This window comes from Bombus bifarius, unplaced genomic scaffold (assembly GCF_011952205.1).
Source record: "Bombus bifarius isolate JDL3187 unplaced genomic scaffold, Bbif_JDL3187 scf7180000008240, whole genome shotgun sequence".
NCBI classification, from domain to species: domain Eukaryota; kingdom Metazoa; phylum Arthropoda; class Insecta; order Hymenoptera; family Apidae; genus Bombus; species Bombus bifarius.
Genome location: NW_022884534.1, coordinates 863,313 through 882,670, shown reverse-complemented (window position 1 = coordinate 882,670; position 19,358 = coordinate 863,313). Strand labels below are relative to the sequence as shown.

Genomic DNA, 19,358 nt, shown 5'->3' with positions numbered 1-19,358 from the left:
TCCACAGAGTTCTTGGAATTCTTTGGAACTCCTTAACATTTTAAAAACATTGCGAGGCATTGAATTCAAAACTGATCGGGTCCCGTAAGCAGGAGAATTGTCTCTATTTGGAGAAGAAGCGGAGTAAGGAGGAGAATGTTGCGACAAGACTTACATTACGTAGCTCGTTACATTTAAAAACGTGATATTACTGTTTACTTACCTATCACTGTGGCTGGATGTTGTTCTGGTGACGGAGTAGACGACAGTCTTCTGACTGCTTCTCTTCTCAAAAATTCTACCTTGGCCATTTCCGTGGCCACCCAATGCGGAATATCCGGAATCGCGCAGATTATTATGAATCGTATCCCCAACATAATGTGCTCCAGGGCGACTATCAGCAAGATCGTTTGCGTGGCCGACATCTCCGGGAACATTCGTTGCACCTGCCCGCTTAACCCGATTAGAGCGCAATTGACTAAAATCGCGACCAGGCCCATTGCTTCCATGGCATTCTAATAAATAACAAAATTTCATGTTACTTCTATTTAAGAATTGAATTATTCTATAAACATTTTGCAATTGATAGTAGTATGTTTTATATTAGTATATTTTATTTATGATAACTTTTGGTAAATTGAACTTTTATTAATTACCATGATAATTACAATGGTTTTACAGAGACTTTTATAGATGAAATTTTGCTCTACTTATTTATGCATTTACTACTCACTTGCCAAGTTCCAATATTAGAAACTCTTCGACCAAATGGCCTTTGAAGGACGAAGCAGAGTTTGAAAGCGTCGCCGCGTAGTTCAAGAAGATTTCCAAGTAACGCCGCCATGGCAGCCAATGGAAAGGCTGAAGAAAACAGGCAGACGTATCCCAATTGTGACAGCATCTCTAGATGCTCTGAAAATGCTCCGTCGTACTGCGAATGGAAATATTTCTGCATAAATCGTTTGTGAAAATCTTCTACAGGCAAACTTATCATTATTATTATCATTATAATTATAACATGTACATTACTCTTAAAATAGGGTGATACTGTCATTAATTAGTTAAGTTTACTGCGCAATTCGTTGCAGGTTTGTTATCTGAAATACATATATAATTATTCAACTTGTACATTCTATTATATTATTAATATTATATAATACAATATACTTTTGGATAAGAAACCTGCAACAAAATTTTTAATTACATATATAATTTAAGAGATATCATTCAGAAAAATGTTCTATTAGGTGAACAATATATGTATCTAGCATAGGTAGTGCAAGGGTCACTATGCTTTTTGAACAAAACATAAGAAGCCAGCGCTTAACATGGAGTTAGCGTGACAAGCTGTGAGTCGTTCCATTCACCCTTTTGATTACTCTATTGCCTTTTACAGTGTACTTCAGAATTCTAAATCAATCAGGCAGAAAATTGAACCCAATATAGTGAGTGGATAGGCGTCTTTTAAATGTAAAAGTAAAACATGATTGAACATATCTTTATTACATAGAGAACATTCCTTTAACATTCACTGCTTGATTCAGTTGAAAGAATTATAGGAGGCGCTGTATATTTCAGTTTATGTAACATTCCTTTCTTTCTATTTTATCGTTTAATGGGATGATAAGCGCAGTCGGTAATCGAAAGGATGAAGTATTTAACGGTAAGATGATCAGATGACATTACCTTTTTAGTAGATACCTGTGCGTTGTCGACAGAATCAGTGGGAAACGGAAAAAAAAATCATTAAAATTTTGCAAAAAGAACCGATCAGACGACACAGGACAACATTAATTAGCTCTACCTCTTCCGTTTAATCCTACCCTTCTTCTTCTATCACCAGAATCGCTTTCAAATGTTTCGATTGCCCCCAAAATAAAATTAATTGAACGAAGAATGACTGTACACGCAAGCGAAGGATCGTTAAAAAGATACCGTAAAGGAGAAATAGAGTATTATGATGTCATCAATAAAAGAACTTGTGTCCACCTTGGCACAGTTCATTATTCAACCTCTAAAGTATATAAACATCTATTACAATATAATAATGAAAGAATACACAATGACAATAGGATAATTAAAAAATATACAACGATTTTATTCTTTTAGGGATACAGTAGCTAGAAAAAGTATACATTCTATTTATCACTATATTTATATAACACTTAATTAAGACTAGGTATGTTAAATCTCATATCATTTAATAATACTTTCATATGAAGGTAAAAAATTAATATTTTCAAAGTAAAAAAATGCTTCATTAGAATGTAAGAATATGTACAAATACTTTTTGTAGTCACTGTAATTATATGTTTTTCAATTCGTTGTCTAATTCCAGTTCTCGTTTAAAAAGCTCACCAAGGCGGATCAGGTTCAGTGCGCAATTGCATGAGTGCATCAGAAACGAAAGAAATTAGCTAAATCTAGTTCAAACCTTGAACGTAACGTCACTAAGTAGAGAATTAGTGGGATGTCCTACTCTGTAGAGAGAACTCTCCAATTCGGCCTGGCTGACATTTCTCGGCTGTTTGGATTTCCCGCCATCGGAACGTTCGCTCTTATCCTCCGTATTCTTTCGTAATTCGTCATCCTCCTCGCCAGGTGGCGGCCTAGCCTCGCTGGGACTCAACGCGCCAAAAAGTTCGAAACTCAGTCTAGCCAATCGCAGCTGCTCTATCAGATACGGCACGGCGGACTCTTTCAAATTGCCAATCACTTGACGCGCTATCAGTAGTGCGGCTAATTGCTGAAATCATAACCAACAAGATTTATTATTGTTTTTTAAAAATATTTTTAATCTTACGAACTTAATAATTTAGTTTCTTTAATTTTGAATAAACAAAGAGTAAATTTTAGAACATAGAATACAGATGGTCTTTTGGACCTCTTAAAATTGTAACTTTTCTCTATACCTTCTTTAATTTGTTAAGTACAAATTTTTATATTCCTTCATTTGAATTTTTTGTTTAAATTGTGAGCTAAAGTAAACTTCAGAATATAGGATTTTTCATAGATCAGATTTTTATTATTTTTTATTTGTTCATCACAATTAAGAATTTATATTCTATTGAAGTTTCATTTAATTTGGAGTAGAAATTTCCAAGATACATTTAAATATATTTAGAACTTAAGTTCTAGCGTTTGTCTGATCTATTCTATTTATTTTTTAGAATCACTGTTTTCTAAATTGTGATTATGATTAACCATTATATACTTTTCCTGTTTGCATTCTATCAAAAACAATCTAATATCTTCTAGATACTAATTACAGAGACAAGAATTTGCAAGGATAGATAAGTCGTAATAGAAAAAACGAGACGATATCTAAGTTTGTCTAAAAACTCTGTCTATGGTCATTCTCGAAGAAGAACTTCGATAGAATAAAGAAAGAAGAAGAAGAAAAAGAAGAAGAAGAAGAAGGAAAAACCGGGATTAAAGGGATCCTTACCTCTTTAAGTCTCTCTTGATCCTGTAGGTAGAAGGCGATGTAAAATAGCGATAGGAAGGAGTTTACAAACTGAAACTGAAATACATAGTCTCTTCTGTATACTCTATTTGTCGTGGTGAATTAAACACACACTAGAATGCACGAAATATAAGTGCATGTATATAAAATCACGCCATATTCTAACAATTAAACAATTATGTTTTGAAGAAGCGCAAGCAAGAAAGTAGTCTAGGAGAGTATTGAGTTTTCATGCAGCGACAGAGACAGCCAGAGCAAACCTTTACTTTTCAATTGATCGAATCGAAGCCGAAGAGCTTTTATTTAATACTATAATTAATGGTCCACCTCTAAATTTGTCTAGAATAGAACAAACTATCTTTATTGAAAAATTTTAACATTGCAATAATAACGTTAATTTTTTATATCTCTTTAGCGTGAAATCTCAAAAGAAAATTGTATCTTCTTTTTTTTACTGAATGTATATGATTGAATTGAAGTGTATAAGTGAGTATTTTATCATTAAAAAATGCACATGCTTCACAGTAATATTTAAAACATTATTTGAATTACTGAATGATATATGTTTCATAATGACATGTATTAGGTTTTCCAGAATCGCCATGGTTGAGAAGCAATGTCAATATCAATCAATGTAAACGTTGAATTTTAAGAAAAAAAAGAAGGAAAAATAAAGAAAAAGATATTGGTATAAATTCTATGATTCGGTTAGAGGAGGACACACAATAATACAGCTAATACAACATACAATAATAATAATTCTAATCATTGAAAATGGAGAGTTCTTCTTTATTACCAGTGCCACCTTGTAGATCAGATGATTCTCGTACTCGGTGTCTAGCCGATAGTTTTCTGCGTCCAACACACAAAAATCACAAATACTATCTACTGTAACATGACTGCTCTCCAGTATGTAAAGAAGTGAAAAATAGGAGAGAGAAAAAGAAAGATTAAAAAAGCAAAAAAGGAAGAAGTTGAGAAAATAATTAGTGGAATAGAAAGAGGAATATAATTATAACAAGATCTACAATATAATGTATCTCGTTTGTTTGATATCATTTTTATAATACGAAAGAGGATACAAAAACACTCTGTTTTATAGATCTGTTTAAGTCATGTTCGTTAGTCAGGGATTATACATAGTTTTGAATTAATCTCTAGAAGAAGCTAAGCCGTGGAAAGATTCGAAAAGTATTTATGCTATAGGCTTTTGATAGAAAAAAAGAAAAGAAAAACTAGACGTGCAGATGTGTCTTGTGAAGATACACAAAATCGATGTGAAGAATTTTATAGAAAATGTTCATCCACTCTCGCATGTCGTATCTCGCACACGGCTGATCAATCGTGTCGAGAATGAGAGTGATAGCAATACTATGGGAACCAAAATAATGTACATAATCGTTGTACGGCGCATCTAGACGTCCTATACGTACCCATGTCGTTCAACCATACAGCGACTTTGAAGTAAGCTTCGTCCATTAAAGCTATCACTACCGCCAGTAGAACTTTTGGCACATAACTCAACCAGAATGCGTGTCCTCTCGATTCGAGACGAGCGTCCCACCAATCCTGTAATCATTTGTAAAATATATTTCATATACATTTATAGGTATATGTGAAACATTGAGAATCTGACTTTGTTTAAAAAAAAGTAGAAGAGCAGAATTTTAAAAACAATAAAACTGTTACTTGCTGGCCAATTAATTGAGAAGTATTGATCAATTAGTCTTTTATGATATTTCTCTAAAAAACAAAATTCTAATTAAGAGAATGCAAAAATGGTAATTCTTAATTTCACTAATATGTTATGGATTTGAAAATCAAAAAGTGGAGGTTTATGATATTGTCAGATAATATAAAACGCTTATTAAGATAAAATATATTGTATAAAGTATACTAGGTGGATGTGTAATATATTTTAGGATAAAATATATTATATAAACATACACCATACGATAACGGTACATTATTATAAAACATAGTGTTGCGCATTGATAAAAGTATTATTATGTATTTTAGAGAATCTGGAAACAATATAATTCTATTAAGCAGTGGAGTTTGTGCGTTACGCAAAGAAGTTTAACAAATTTAACGAAAGTTCATCGGCATAATGACAAATTGATCGTGCAGCACTTGGCTTTTATTCAACTGATTTTAATTGCTAAAGAATTCGGCGTTTTTTCTCATCAAGTCCTGGACAGTTGGGTAGAAATACCGTCTCAGCCTCTAGAACTAAATTATTCCCGGATTTTTTTGTTCCTCGATGGGATTTTGTAAGAAAAGTTTGCAAGCGCGACTTCAGGCACGTTGCCAGATTCAGTGATTACTGGGAATGTCCATTGATCGCTCCATTTATGTCTTGAATATTTCGAAGGAATTTATTAAAACTCGAATTCAAATAACAAGAAGTTGGAAGGAATTTGTAATTTGTCAGCTGGGAAAAATGCATTAAGTTATTCTATCTAATTTGTTATTTTTAAATAAATTTTTACAACGCACAATTTATAATTTATAGTATGCTTTTGTTAATAACAGAGATGTCATCTAGCTTTAGATTTCCTTGTTTTCAAAAAGTATTTAATTTTATCAAAGCGATGAAATTTCTATTCTATGAAGTGTTAAATCTACATTATATCACACATACATGTATAATAGTGAAACTAAAATTATGCTTTTTCAGATGTATGCTGAAAGGAATATCTAATTAAGAAATGGTTTTATGTTGTGTAAACTTCTTTAGAAGGAACTCCAAAAGAAAATTTTCTTTCCAATAACACGTATCTAAAAAAACATTAAAGTATGTGTCAGGAATTTAGATCTGTTTAGATCTATCTTATTGTAAACTTCTACATTTTCCTTTAAAGTTTTATTCTGAATAAGAACTCCAGATAAACATATTAATAGGTCGAATAAATCATGTATTTAATCAAGTATTCCATATTCAATAAGTTTTTGTTCATGTAAAAGTACAAAAAATGTTTCGAACCTGTATCTGAAAGCTGAGGATCATCACAATGAAAACGAAGAATAAGCACGCTGCGATAATCGGAACGCTGACAAAGTACCGGAACATGTTTCTCTTCCATCTAGGATATGTTGGCTCCAATCTCCCTGTTACAGCTGAAGTTTCCAAAGTGCCCTTCAATTTCGGAAAAGAGAGAAGAGGAAAAGATATCATAGCATTGGAATTACACTCAGTACAACTAACTTCAACTGTGTTTTAAAGCGAAAAAGCGAAAAACGTGTGAGAGAAAGCGAGAGTGGCGCTAGTGATCGCCAGGAAACTTACCGTGAACAAGGGCCTAGGCTCGACAAGTAGGTCATCTCTTTGATCCAAAGTACCCCACCTGTAGGCCAATTCGGCGCCCCTTCTTTTCCAGGTTTCCAGATAAACCGTGGCCCAGATCACATTGAAGACGGAGAACAGAACGTACGCTACATCTTCCACCGCTTGATTTCTGCCGATGATGCCGACCTGGAAGATCAAGTTAAAACGAGATAGGCGTTAACAATGCAATACTACACTTACATAAAATCTTATTACAATATTACAATATTGTACTGAGTCGTTATTAGGCTGAAGGTATTTATGCAAATTCATATCCTTGTCAATATAATTGAAAAGGTGGAATCCAGACACAAGTCTGTTTTATCTAGTAAGTATTACAATAAATACTACATTTTCTATATTTCACATATTTTTCCGTATTATGTGCATTCTGTGGATTTTTGAACTTTCACTTAACATAACTCATTACATATTCCAAACGCAAGAATATGTAAAACTAGAAATTAAGGACAAAGTGGTTAAAAATGGTTACAAAAAAGGAACATAATTTTATTCGTAGAAACGCTTTAGACGAGTTCGACCTTCTTCGAGAAGCTAAAACAATCATGAACACACTCTATAGAAAGGCTATTAGTTACAAGATTAACATTATTGAAAATTATAAAATGAAAATACGAGAATTGTTGGGTATTCAAAATTTGACTTGTAGCTTTGTCGAAAGTTTTCTTAGCCAAATATTTGAGACTTTCATGGCTCGGTATTACAGAATTACTTTTATGGATAGTTACCTGGAAAAAATATTCTCATGTTCTACAAACGTTATAATTAATACTTGTAAACTGTAGGAATATTTATTTCTTTTCTTACCCAATATATGGCACCCACTGCAGCTGGAACGATCAAAGCGGTGGTGTAATGACCGAGCCATGCGAAGTACATGGTAATCTTGACTCCGAAGTATTTACAAATGTCGTCCAAGGGTTGGGGGCTAAGAAACGCGCGAACCCATGTTCGTTGCAGCTTCTCCAACGCAGGCAATTCGTGAAGAGGGAAGACCTGGAAGAAAATATATTTCTTCTTATAAGTACAGGTACAACTATAAGTTGAAAAGAAGCAATCAAATTTTTTTATGAAAAGCTAAAAAATTTTCAAGAAAGTTGAACTTGTGGCGGATCGGTACAAACAGGACGCCGACAGGTCGAGGCATCAACGCGGCGCAACACCTCTCGGGCGATCCGCTGGTACCAACCGCCAACACTAGAGGGCTACGACGACAACGAGTCTGTCTATCTCGCTAGCGGTCGAATATACGGGCGATTGATACAAATACCGCACTTAGCGAGACTCCCTCTACGTCTAAGGCAGGGTATAGCCTTACTAACGAGTCCACCGGTAGTCCCGGGACGAAACGCACACCTCTCTTTTCATCCGTCACAAACTTATCAACAATTAGTAATAATTAATAATTTCTCAGAATAATATAAATTTCTTTAAGAGTTCTTATAGATTCAATTTAAGTAAGACATTTTGATTATTCATAAGAATTCTTAAAGGAATTTATACCATTCTGCATTTGCAGATCAAAGATCGTTTAGCGAATAACACTAACCTGGGATATAATCCCAGCAGAAAGGCATTTTGGAATAATTGCTTGACCTTCCACCATCTTAAGACCGGATAGACTGTGAAGATCCTGCGGACCCGCCCTAAGAGTATGCAGCAGGTGCAGGACAAGCGATTGCCTTTCCTGAGTAGTGAAGAATCGAGATTCGTCGTCGCTGCCTTCGAAACAGCTCGATTCAGAACCTACGAATTCTTTCAATCCTCCACCGAATTCTTGACGTAAAGTCTTTGGTAAATGCACCTCTTCGGCAGCTTTCAATAGTCTATGAATAAATAAGTATCATTTTCAATCTTTTTAATCAAATCAGTTTGGTTCCTGAGATTTCATATAATCAATAGAATATAATGATTATAACTTACAATATATAAGAAATATACATACACACTAAAGGGAGCTGTTAAATAAAAGCCATAAGTGTCTGACGAAGTATGATGTCGCACATGCACCACTAGGCCCGGGGTTCCCGCCCGAAGACGGCCTAGGAGCCACATCAGAGTTTCATCGCTTGCTCCGCTTGGAAACATCATCACGACGTCGCATTCCTGTACAATTAATCATTCATATTTGGCGAATATCGATTACAACAAATCTTTATGAATTTTTAGAGTTCTTAGAGTTTAAATTCCTGGATTTCTATTTTTTAGTTTCTTGGGATTCAAATAATTCAATTTTTAGAACTCTTTAATTTCGTAGAGTTTTGTTAAGTTGCAAAATTTCTCGCGCTTCTAGGATTCTTTTTTAAGTTGTTTGTCTTTGTTAAGTTGTTCTATTTTACCAGTTTACTCATTTTATTCCATATCTCCATATCATCGAAATAATCAGGTTTCTCGTAAGAAATAAGATACACTCGAATGCCCACAAATCAGAACCGTGACGTTATTTCGTACTTATCGCTGGACAAGGTACACTTATTTCCCTATGGAATCGTAGACCGTAGGACGAATTATACATGTGGTCTGGCACAGGGAGTAAAGTCGTTTGCCCTGGCCGTCTTCCAAACGGCAGCAGATTGCTTGATATTGACAATCTACGTGCGAAGATATTCTGATGCCATGTCTGACCTAATACCGCCGTCGAAATCCACTTCTATTATCCGTATTATCTACTCTGTTGGAATTAAAAGAAATCCTTCTTTCTCAGAAATTGCTAATATTTACTACATAAAGAGCAATGTATGAGAACATGACACTAGATGGCAGTGACGAATCATGGAGCGTAGCCAAACAAGTACAAAGACTTTAACGTTATTTTGTTACGAAGATTTAATTTATAATTGATGTGCTAACTAGAACTTACGCTACATACTGACAACGCTAATTAGATTGTAGTTTAAGAGGGAACTAAGAAAAAAAAGACTTCAGAGTTTACAATTAACTTTTGATGTAACTTTAATTGTAATTTTGAGCCACTATATTATGAGTAGTACTGTAATATCGGTCTCTGTGTAGTGCAGTCTCTCACAGAAGTTAAAACTTCTGCATTTAGTATAAAATATTGAACAATGAAATTGTAACGTGGAAAAGAATATCTCCATTTTCCTCCTTCCAATGCCTCTTCCTATCTATTATATTTCTTCGCTAAAAAAGTCCTCCAACGATTTTCAATTTTCTACTACATTATGCGTAAAAAAGAAAAACAGCTAATAAAGCCAACTTTTCTACGTGAGTCAAATAAAAAATCTCACGGAGGAGGCTGAACTTCCGGAACGCAAATGATGGCTGGTATCGGACGGTATATGGAAAAAGTTACGTAACAAAGAATAGAAACCGTGCGTGGGCATGTCTTAGGATATCTCATCGGAACTACCATCGTTACGGGGATAAAGATGACGCTTCTTAAAAGGTCACCTTATATTAAATTAACTGACGACCAGTGAGCAGCACGTAGATCCAAAAAGAACGCGGAGATGCGTTTAATCCTCTGCAACCTAACCTCAACCTAACCCTTCTGCAACGTTGTTACACAGGATGGATTTTTTCATCGCTCTTTGATCGTTTGATTGGTCGAAATACAGTTAGGTGAAGTCATTTTTCTGCACATGACACTGTTTGATCAGATTTTCCCAAGAAAACTAATTCAGAAAAAGCATATCCGATTAAAAAAGTAATATTGTTTTAAAAAGTATAATTTTAAGATAAATAAAAATACTTTATAAATAAACACGGGCAAACGAGAAAGTTTCATTCATAAAATTATGTGTTCATTTTAATAAATATCATTGAAATTTACTACAGCGAACATCCTGTATATATGTTTAACATTGATAAAGCACGCTTTAAAGATCTTGATGCTCTTTGCGTTAATTTACTGATGTGAATAATTGTTTGCACGTTAGTTTTGTATTTTTTCGTTCGTGTCTTATACACACTTTAACTTATCGATCTTCTGCCTCCGTTTCGATGAATTATTCGTTAGAACGAGGGGTAATGCAAGTTTCATGGGTTTTGCTTTCACTTTCTTCCCTCGTTATTACTGTTTTACTACATCTTTCATATTTTGTATATTTTTAGAGCCCTTATGTATTTAAATTTTTACATGTTTTACCTTTTTTCATATTACGCAGACATCCTCCGTGAGTATTTTAATGTGAACCTGTTTTCCTTTTAAATATTTGTATCCACGTCGTATCAACTTTACACAAATAATTTTAATCATGATAATCTGAAATTGAAGAATTAAACTATAAGGTCTACATTTCTATATAGATATATGTCTATATCAAAGTAGAAAAACTGCAAATGTTAATCACTATTCAACAAATTGCGATATAAATATAAATATTTTAAATGGAAGTAGGGAAAAAGAAATAGTAACATAAATATAAATTTATCCTACAAAATGGATATAAAATGACATTATATTAAAGCTTTCTTTGTATGTATAGATATACATATGGCCTCCGTCGAGGTTTAAATTCCTTATCCACTACTGTTCTTGTCATTTTCTTTGTCCCAATATCCGAAATATGAATGCTTTGACTACTGACCGATCTTACGACCTCGTTACATCATATTCTGTGTCATATACCTAGAGCAGCTCATGAATGTTTATATATAGAAATCTTTCATGAATATACTATGTGCATGATATGAAACACTGTGGAATGTCTCTAACAGTGTAATGAGATTCGACTATAATAACTATATGTAACGTACAGAATTATATTCTAAAATTATACAATTCACTATTTGATAATTTACATGAAAATTACATCTAGAATTAAATCTAGAATTAAGAATATGTGTAGAATAATTCTCAAACTTCATTAAGATATTTTTGGGTATTAAAAAATTCTATAAAACATATAAGATATTTAGTGTAAGTACATATTTTAGAGATTTCATTAATAAGCCTCGATATTCACTAGGACCATCTTTAACATTTATTACAGCTTAAGCTATCATAACATATACTAATCTTTTTACTAAACGCTATATATTTAATTCGTTTGTTAGTAAGTTTTAATTTTTTAATCGATATTGTACCTTATTAATGTAATGAATGACTAATTATTTAATTACTTTGATACATTTTGTGACTTCTATATATAAACATTTTCACATTATATTCGAGCTTTATTAATATAATTATAACAGCCTTATCTCTCTATGATGCTAATGAGATTTCAAAATATTTTCTACAACACATACAATATATACATAAAAGTTTCCTATTGTAAGTGCTAGAATACTCTTGTGAGCTACTATACATAGTAAAAGAAATAGCAGACATCTTAATAAAAGCACGTAACAAGCTTTGAATAAGTGGCAGGCTTGAAACCTCTCGTTACAATTTCCTTTCGAAGAGCAACTTCTAACAACATCATCAAACAGTTTGTTTGACCGATTGACAGGAGTTTATTTGTTTCGAAACTTTTCTACCAAACAGACGATAGTGAAGGCATACGCAATGATGATCTTGCCAAATTGCAGTTCCGATGTCGGTATTATCGACATATCGACACAACTATAATGCGTCGTATCACGAATAGAAAAGTTGCCCGAAAATGTATGCGAACATAAAAATACGAAAATTTTAGAATATAGAAATGTATCGACGTAGAATAAGTAAATAAAGAGCTACAAATGTATAACAATAATGTGAAAAGGATAGAATTGAAAACATATCGTAGGGGAATCAATTTCACTGGTTGGCCGTTTTATTCGCTAACGCCACCTTTCTCAATTCTTTTCATTCCTACACCCTTGTTAACGATATTCTTGAGATTCCTCTCTAGATGGCTGACGCGTCAACTTCTTGCATGACTGTAGTGCGAATTCGTATCGAATCATAGTTCTAATAGTTGTTTTATAGTACGTGGATGTACATATTTTATTTACAATAATAGATAAAATAGTTGTATGAAATTTGATAATAATAAAATTTTACAAGTAAATTTTACAAATTATACATAAATTGTTCGATTATGCCAATAACTCGCTAATTTCCTAGTATTATTAATTGGTTATTACATCATTATATTAGACAGCCCTGATACTAGTTTACTAATTATAAATTGATGATTTAGGATTTGCACGTCATTCCTAAGCTCCGTCCGCCCCTACACGCAATCGTTTGATCAATAACGATAAAATCAATAGCCGTAGAACGCGTTTCCGTAAACAAGAAAGCCAATCCCAATTATAAACCGGGTACATAGTAACGTAGAATAACGAGGATGTGTGCAACAAAATTTGTTTGTACGTCACGTGGATACCGTACACTGTACACGATGGATTCCCTGTGCTCGTCGTGTATTGATTTCAATTGGTCAGGAATATGGTGATAGATGAGCCATTCAGATGCATATAAGGATCCGGTGTGCTCGGGCGTAGAATTAAGTTGCAATGTTTTTGCACACGTTCTCACCACTGGCTTCTTGCTTCGTCACGGATAATTCAATTCGGACAATGGTCGAGTAATTAGGGGTTATATTTGTCGAACATGTGTTACAGCGAATGCTGGCATTTTTTTCAATCATGGTAATCGTTTACGATAACAGTGAAAAATTGTTCTATCATTATACATGAAAAAAGAGACGAAGAAAAAAAAGGCCTTGTGGTATGTACTAGGTGTTTCTTTTAAAGCATTTTCGTTTTTTCCCTTCTTGAATATATAAAAGCAAACTTAACCTCTTCTAATGTTTAAAATTACGTATATTAAATGTCAACATTTTTTTCACCAAATAATAAATATTCGTAATAGTTGATAATATAAGGAGATATTTAGAGAGGTTTGCCAAAGCACTGATTGTGTTGAATTTGGTTAACTTCAAACTTGAAATTGATGTGTAACAGATACATTGCAAATATACATAATGAATACATATACTATTTGACAATATTATACAGAATTCTATAAATGTGTAAAAGCCATCATATATGTAACAAAGTGCAGAAACACTAAGCTATCCAAAAATGAAAAAGTGATAATATTAAATAATAAACTTATTAAAATATTTTTCATAATTTGTAGTAACCTTTTTAAGGAAATGATAAATAGAGGACATAACGAGACTACAGTGGTACATAATAGAAGTATGTAATGATTCGAAAACGTACTTGAGTTGGAACCTTCTGTATCCATAGGCGGCGGGGGGTCATCAAGTGGCCTGTGCATGGTATCTTCCGCCTGAGTAGACGGGATGCTGTAAAAGAAAAGGAAAATGGAAACGACGTGTTGTTATTAAATATCGATCCATGCCAGACCTGGTGTCTCCTAACGAGACACATCGTTAGCGTCGTGTTATTTTTCCAAGGATTAATTTTCCGTGAACGTGATGAAGCGAGAACGCGGGTTTCCTTAATAAAGCGGCAAATTGCGGGGTTTAATAGCTCGCGTAATTGATGGAAACGCGACGATCCATATAACGAGACGTGGAAGCGGCCCCCGAGCTGTAATTCGCCTAACCAGTCTAACAGTCCTCTTCTTCGATTAAACAATAATATGTAAATGAATTGAATCTGAATTTCTGATTGTTGTTGATTTATCGATTTTATCTATTTTAAAGAGGTAATGTATATTCGAAAACGTACTACTGGTGGAACAGATATTGTGAGGTTATGAATTGAAGCGATGTTTGTTAACATCGACTGATATACATATGTAGATGAATTTAGGGTCACAGATCGTTTACGCGTGTAGTAACATATATTTATAATGATATATGGAATATATATAGCCATAGCTATATTATAAATTACTTATACAATTTTTCTATACAAAATTTTATTTTCATTTTCTTATGCCATTCGAAAATATTCAATTATCACATTTTATGTGTCTTATACAGCACATCTTTTTCTTTAATGTAATGAAGAAGCAGAGCTCTTTTTTCTGGAGACATACTCGGCAGACATAATTAACTCAAAGATAAAGAATTGGAAAGATCGTCGAGTATCAAAGCGAAGCACTGAGAATTTTTAACGAATTCGAAGCAAGTCGCAGACAATTCAGCGTTGATCATTAACGAAATACTTGAGCTGCCTTTTTCGTATAACGATAATACTTATTTCAATTTTCAGTCACCCGTTTCCTTTTATAGAATACGAGGAACAGAGCATAGGGTCGTTATATTGGAGGACGTTCAAACTGTGGCTGAACCACAAATAAGAAAACAGAAGAAAGAAGATACAACTACGTGGAACGGCTGTAAAATATGTGAGCTCCCTTTGTTCGATAATAAATTAAATTTAGGCCAGTTAATGCGTTGCGAGATCATTAATAAATTTCTTCCCTTGTCCAATCAAATTCCTCCGCAATGTACAACGCTACCTTTTGAATTATTAAAACTAACAAATTGAAAAATTTGTTACTCTTAAAAATATTAATTTTTTTAACAGACTTAAAAATGGACAACTATAAATATATAACAACAACAAAGGAAAAAAATATATATAACACCAACAAATAGCATGACAGTATTGTCATCTTTTTTCCTCTTCACTAAGTAACTTGAAAAACGTTTTCAATCCTGGTATTTTTTAATCAAACTTATCAAACGTTTTAAGAAGATGAATCTTTCAAACGAATTTAAAGATAGACAATTGTTAAAAAATAGTGCAACATTATTATATGATCCGTTTTCTTTTTCAATAAATAAGATTAAGAAATGCTTTTAATCCACGTTTTCTATCAAACCTCCCAAGGACACGTTGTATTAATGGCGATTTAAAAACTTCCTCGCAACCAGCTTCTATCGCGAGACCGCAATAAAAAGAATTTCACGCTACCGTGCCGAAGGTAATTTTCTGGCCAACGGTTACGAATCAGGAAATTGCTCAGCGACCGCTGTGATATCGTAGCCTCATCGGATGCAGGAATTATGTTTGTTTCAATCTATGTAAGACTGAATCTTCCCGAAATTTCGTCTGAAATTTAGAATTAGTTATTTTTCTTTTTATAGAAAATTAGGTAATTGGACTATTGTTTAATTTTATAGAAAGTTAAATGATGTGACTACTATTTTTGTACTAAATATATAATATCTATTTCTTTCCCTGAATGAGAGAAATATAGACGAAGGTATTTCCCCCAATTAAGAACATTAACATTCATCCAAAGTCTAATATAAAAAATATATTATTATATTTATATATGATGTTTCTTATTTTATTAATATTTTATTATATATAGATATAAATATATTAATGAGAAATATAAATTTTGTAAGATTCTGCAACATTGTCAGGAAAGACCTGGACACAAATTTCCGTATGGTTTGTATTCTGAAAGTTAAGAGTTCCACCCTCCGTTATCCATCTCTATGGAAAATTGCATTTTCCGAGCTGGCGGAGCTCGTTGTATAATGCACTGTATTTTGTTCGTTAGAACATCATTTTGCGCGTTCAACACGCGGTACGAACACGAAAAGTTTCCTTTTTCCCTTTTTAACGTTCTACTCGTTCTTCCGGTGATAAACGACGTTGCAGAGGTGCTCACGGGGTAGGAAGCGGAAATTCCAAAGGGGAATTCGATTTTTATTGTTCTTTGTGTGTTACTTGCTTTACCATCGATGGAAAGAACGGTGGTATTAATTTTTTGTAGAATCGAATAACACACTAGCATTTGTTTTACTCTGCGCAGGATTGTGCAAAAGGTATATTTCCGTTAAAACAAAATATACCCTTTTTTCAAAGTAATTCTGATTTCCTCTTTTTTTTTTGTAAGTTAATTTCTATTTAAAATTCAAATTGTACATAATTTATATAAGAAGTTATTTCATATGGAGATTTATTTGTTTAAGGTAATAAAGGTGAAATATAACAAAAACAAAAAAATATCTTTATCTAACAGTTAAATTGCAGTAAAAAATTAAATTATTAATATTTAACTACCACTGTATATTAGTAATTCATCTTTTATTCTTTTTATATTACTACCATTATAGAACGTAATAGAATATTAAGGAAAGTAAATTGAATTTAAGAATTTCTGGCAAAGTTTCTCTCCTATAAATTGCACGAACATCAACGAAGAGTAAATGTGAGATAAAATAAGTATATTTTTGGACTATTACCAATCAAAATGGGTCATATCTCTGTCATACGACCAATAACGATTTCACTGATTTTATTTCTCCACAAAATTATCTTAAATTAGCCATGATATGTTTTTAGTGCGGTTATTATGATTTTTATATTCCTATTATGCTTTTAACTTTTATGACCGTTTAACTGCGGTGGACAAAGTTTGATTGAACGACATTAAAATTATAGCAGAATAAAATCGAAGAATTTAATGCACCATCTTTTTATTTTTGTAAATATCGTACATAAGATCTATTTATAATAAGATTTTACTGAAACTTCTTATATATTCTCCAAAATGGAATGTCATCTTGTAAAAAGTAATGTGAGATCTATTAGGTGATACATACATGAAGTAATACGTAATAATGTTAAAGAATCGTCATTGAATTATTAAAATAATAATAAATAATCATTGAGAGATTATTGAATACAATGGTTAACATGAATATTATTACGTTATCGAATTTCAGGTAGGCGACAGAAGAATAAGCAACCTTTCCCACTTTTATCTTCATATATAAATAACAAACACAGTAACTTTACTTTTAGTATATTTTTATATGCTTATATTAAGTAACTATTAATGCTAACAATCGGCTCAATTATTATTAATTATTAAGAAATTCATAAACATTTATATGATACTATGTATGCCTGATATACTATTTTGTTCTAATAAATAGAAAGCACATAGAACAGTCAAGCTTTAAGTGCAAACTTAAAAAGACAATTTTTCTTAATAAATAAATATGAATTTTTATATGTATCATAATAATACATTTATCTTTCCTTGTGTTGACTACATATATACAATTTTTCACATGCTTTGTAAAATCAAAGTATTCCAAGTTACAAGTAAAAATGCCTGATATCTAATGGAAACCGTACAAAATATATTAATGGCTTTTTCGCTTGTTAAATAAATCTATTGAATATTAAACACTCCATTACATCTAATAGATTTACACGCTAAATAATTATCGAGAAAAATAAATATATGTTCAAATGCTTTCCTCGTCCACTATAGACATGAATTTATTCATCAAATTATACACGACTCTATAGCCCTAATCTTTACAGTACTCTAGACTTTATACTGCGCTATCCAGTTGAGTGGCTGTTACAATAATTAATCGAGTTTTGTTCGAGATCCTGTCATCTCAAGACCGCAATTATGCATAAATTTAAGAAACGAATAAACCCGTAACTCTGGTCAAATTGATAAAATGTTATCTTGCAGGGTATAGAGACTTGTATGCTTTCAACATTTTACATCTCATACAATAGTTCCAGTCTATTAAATCGACCGTATTTCGCCCATAGCCTGTTCTCTCAAGTGTTGCGTGATATTATGTACACGTCTCTGAACACACTATCTTCTAGAAGCACGGTGACGGTTGCCTTGGTTTCCACGGAGGAGGAAAGTATCAGTTAAAACCTTTCGAACATCCAGAGACGGAATATCGTAGAAACGAGCGTTGCTTTCGAAAGTTAGAAAGATTTCTTTAGGAACGGTTAAAAGGAAGGACAGTGATTTATGAAAATATTCGAACACTTAACACAGAAAATGTTTATGAATATAGTCAGGGACAAAAATAAGGTAGTGGAAGTAAAATACGTGCACCGACAGACTCATCAGAATTTTTAAAAATGTTTACCAAATCATTAAGGAGATATGTAGAACCGTTAAGTTTTAACTGAAGCCGCGATTCTAAGAGAATCGTTAATGATGCACAAAATAAGTTGAAAGTTTTAGACAAAGTTCCATAGAGATTCTAGATTATCGTCCTTGAAAAATCACGGTTTTGGTAGATTAGTCTATACCTCGGCATTGTAAATCGTAAATCTCAGAGAGATTTGTGTCATACTCTATGAAGATTGCTTTTGACTCCCTTGAAATTTTAACATCTTAAAGCGTATAAAAGGAAAATTTACAAATGTTATTATAATGTTATATTAGTTGTTTCGAAATTAACATGAGATATAGTCGGGGACAAAGATAAGTTATATAAGGAAGTAGGTATCAATGAAGTTTAATCGAATTAGTATGAATATTATATATATATAATAATTTTATTTATATTTATTTATATTAATAATGGTAATTTTATTTATTACGTATCTGTATAGTATATAGAGTATTTGTTCAGTAATTGAAATTAATTCTCATATTTTTGTGCAAGTAAGTTGTATTTAACGAAACTTCATTGATACTTATTTCTACTTACTTAGGTATAGGACTATACGTATATATGCATATATATATATGTATTAAAACATATACGTTGTTCGAAACGTTTTAAAATTTCTTTAGCACTATAATGAAACGCAGTAAGGAAAAAATTTTCTATGGTAAGTGTCCAAATATTTTTGTGAGCTACTATACAGAGTTATAGTTGCAAAGATTGGTCGAGAACTTGTTATATGTATACTGCGTATGATGACATTTTGAAGTTTGTTATTCGATGT

The 19,358-nt window shown here is 32.6% G+C and overlaps 1 protein-coding gene across 8 annotated transcripts in view; it reads right to left on the bottom strand.

Moving 5' to 3' along the window:
* Nucleotides 1–19,358, bottom strand: part of LOC117211719 (anoctamin-8-like) — a 28,025-nt gene that overhangs the window by 3,780 nt on the left and 4,887 nt on the right. For 6 of the 8 annotated variants that reach the window (XM_033455904.1, XM_033455905.1, XM_033455906.1 and 3 more), the window contains exons 2-13: nucleotides 13,920–14,005; nucleotides 8,740–8,900; nucleotides 8,344–8,620; nucleotides 7,602–7,790; nucleotides 6,735–6,920; nucleotides 6,432–6,584; nucleotides 4,879–5,014; nucleotides 4,242–4,297; nucleotides 3,428–3,502; nucleotides 2,414–2,725; nucleotides 713–910; nucleotides 203–494 (exon numbers count right to left, since the gene is read on the bottom strand). In XM_033455904.1, the coding sequence (XP_033311795.1) occupies nucleotides 203–494; nucleotides 713–910; nucleotides 2,414–2,725; nucleotides 3,428–3,502; nucleotides 4,242–4,297; nucleotides 4,879–5,014; nucleotides 6,432–6,584; nucleotides 6,735–6,920; nucleotides 7,602–7,790; nucleotides 8,344–8,620; nucleotides 8,740–8,900; nucleotides 13,920–14,005 (2,121 nt within the window). The remainder of the gene's footprint in view (nucleotides 1–202; nucleotides 495–712; nucleotides 911–2,413; nucleotides 2,726–3,427; nucleotides 3,503–4,241; nucleotides 4,298–4,878; nucleotides 5,015–6,431; nucleotides 6,585–6,734; nucleotides 6,921–7,601; nucleotides 7,791–8,343; nucleotides 8,621–8,739; nucleotides 8,901–13,919; nucleotides 14,006–19,358) is intronic. The other 2 variants (XM_033455908.1, XM_033455909.1) reach the window with 2 other exon arrangements.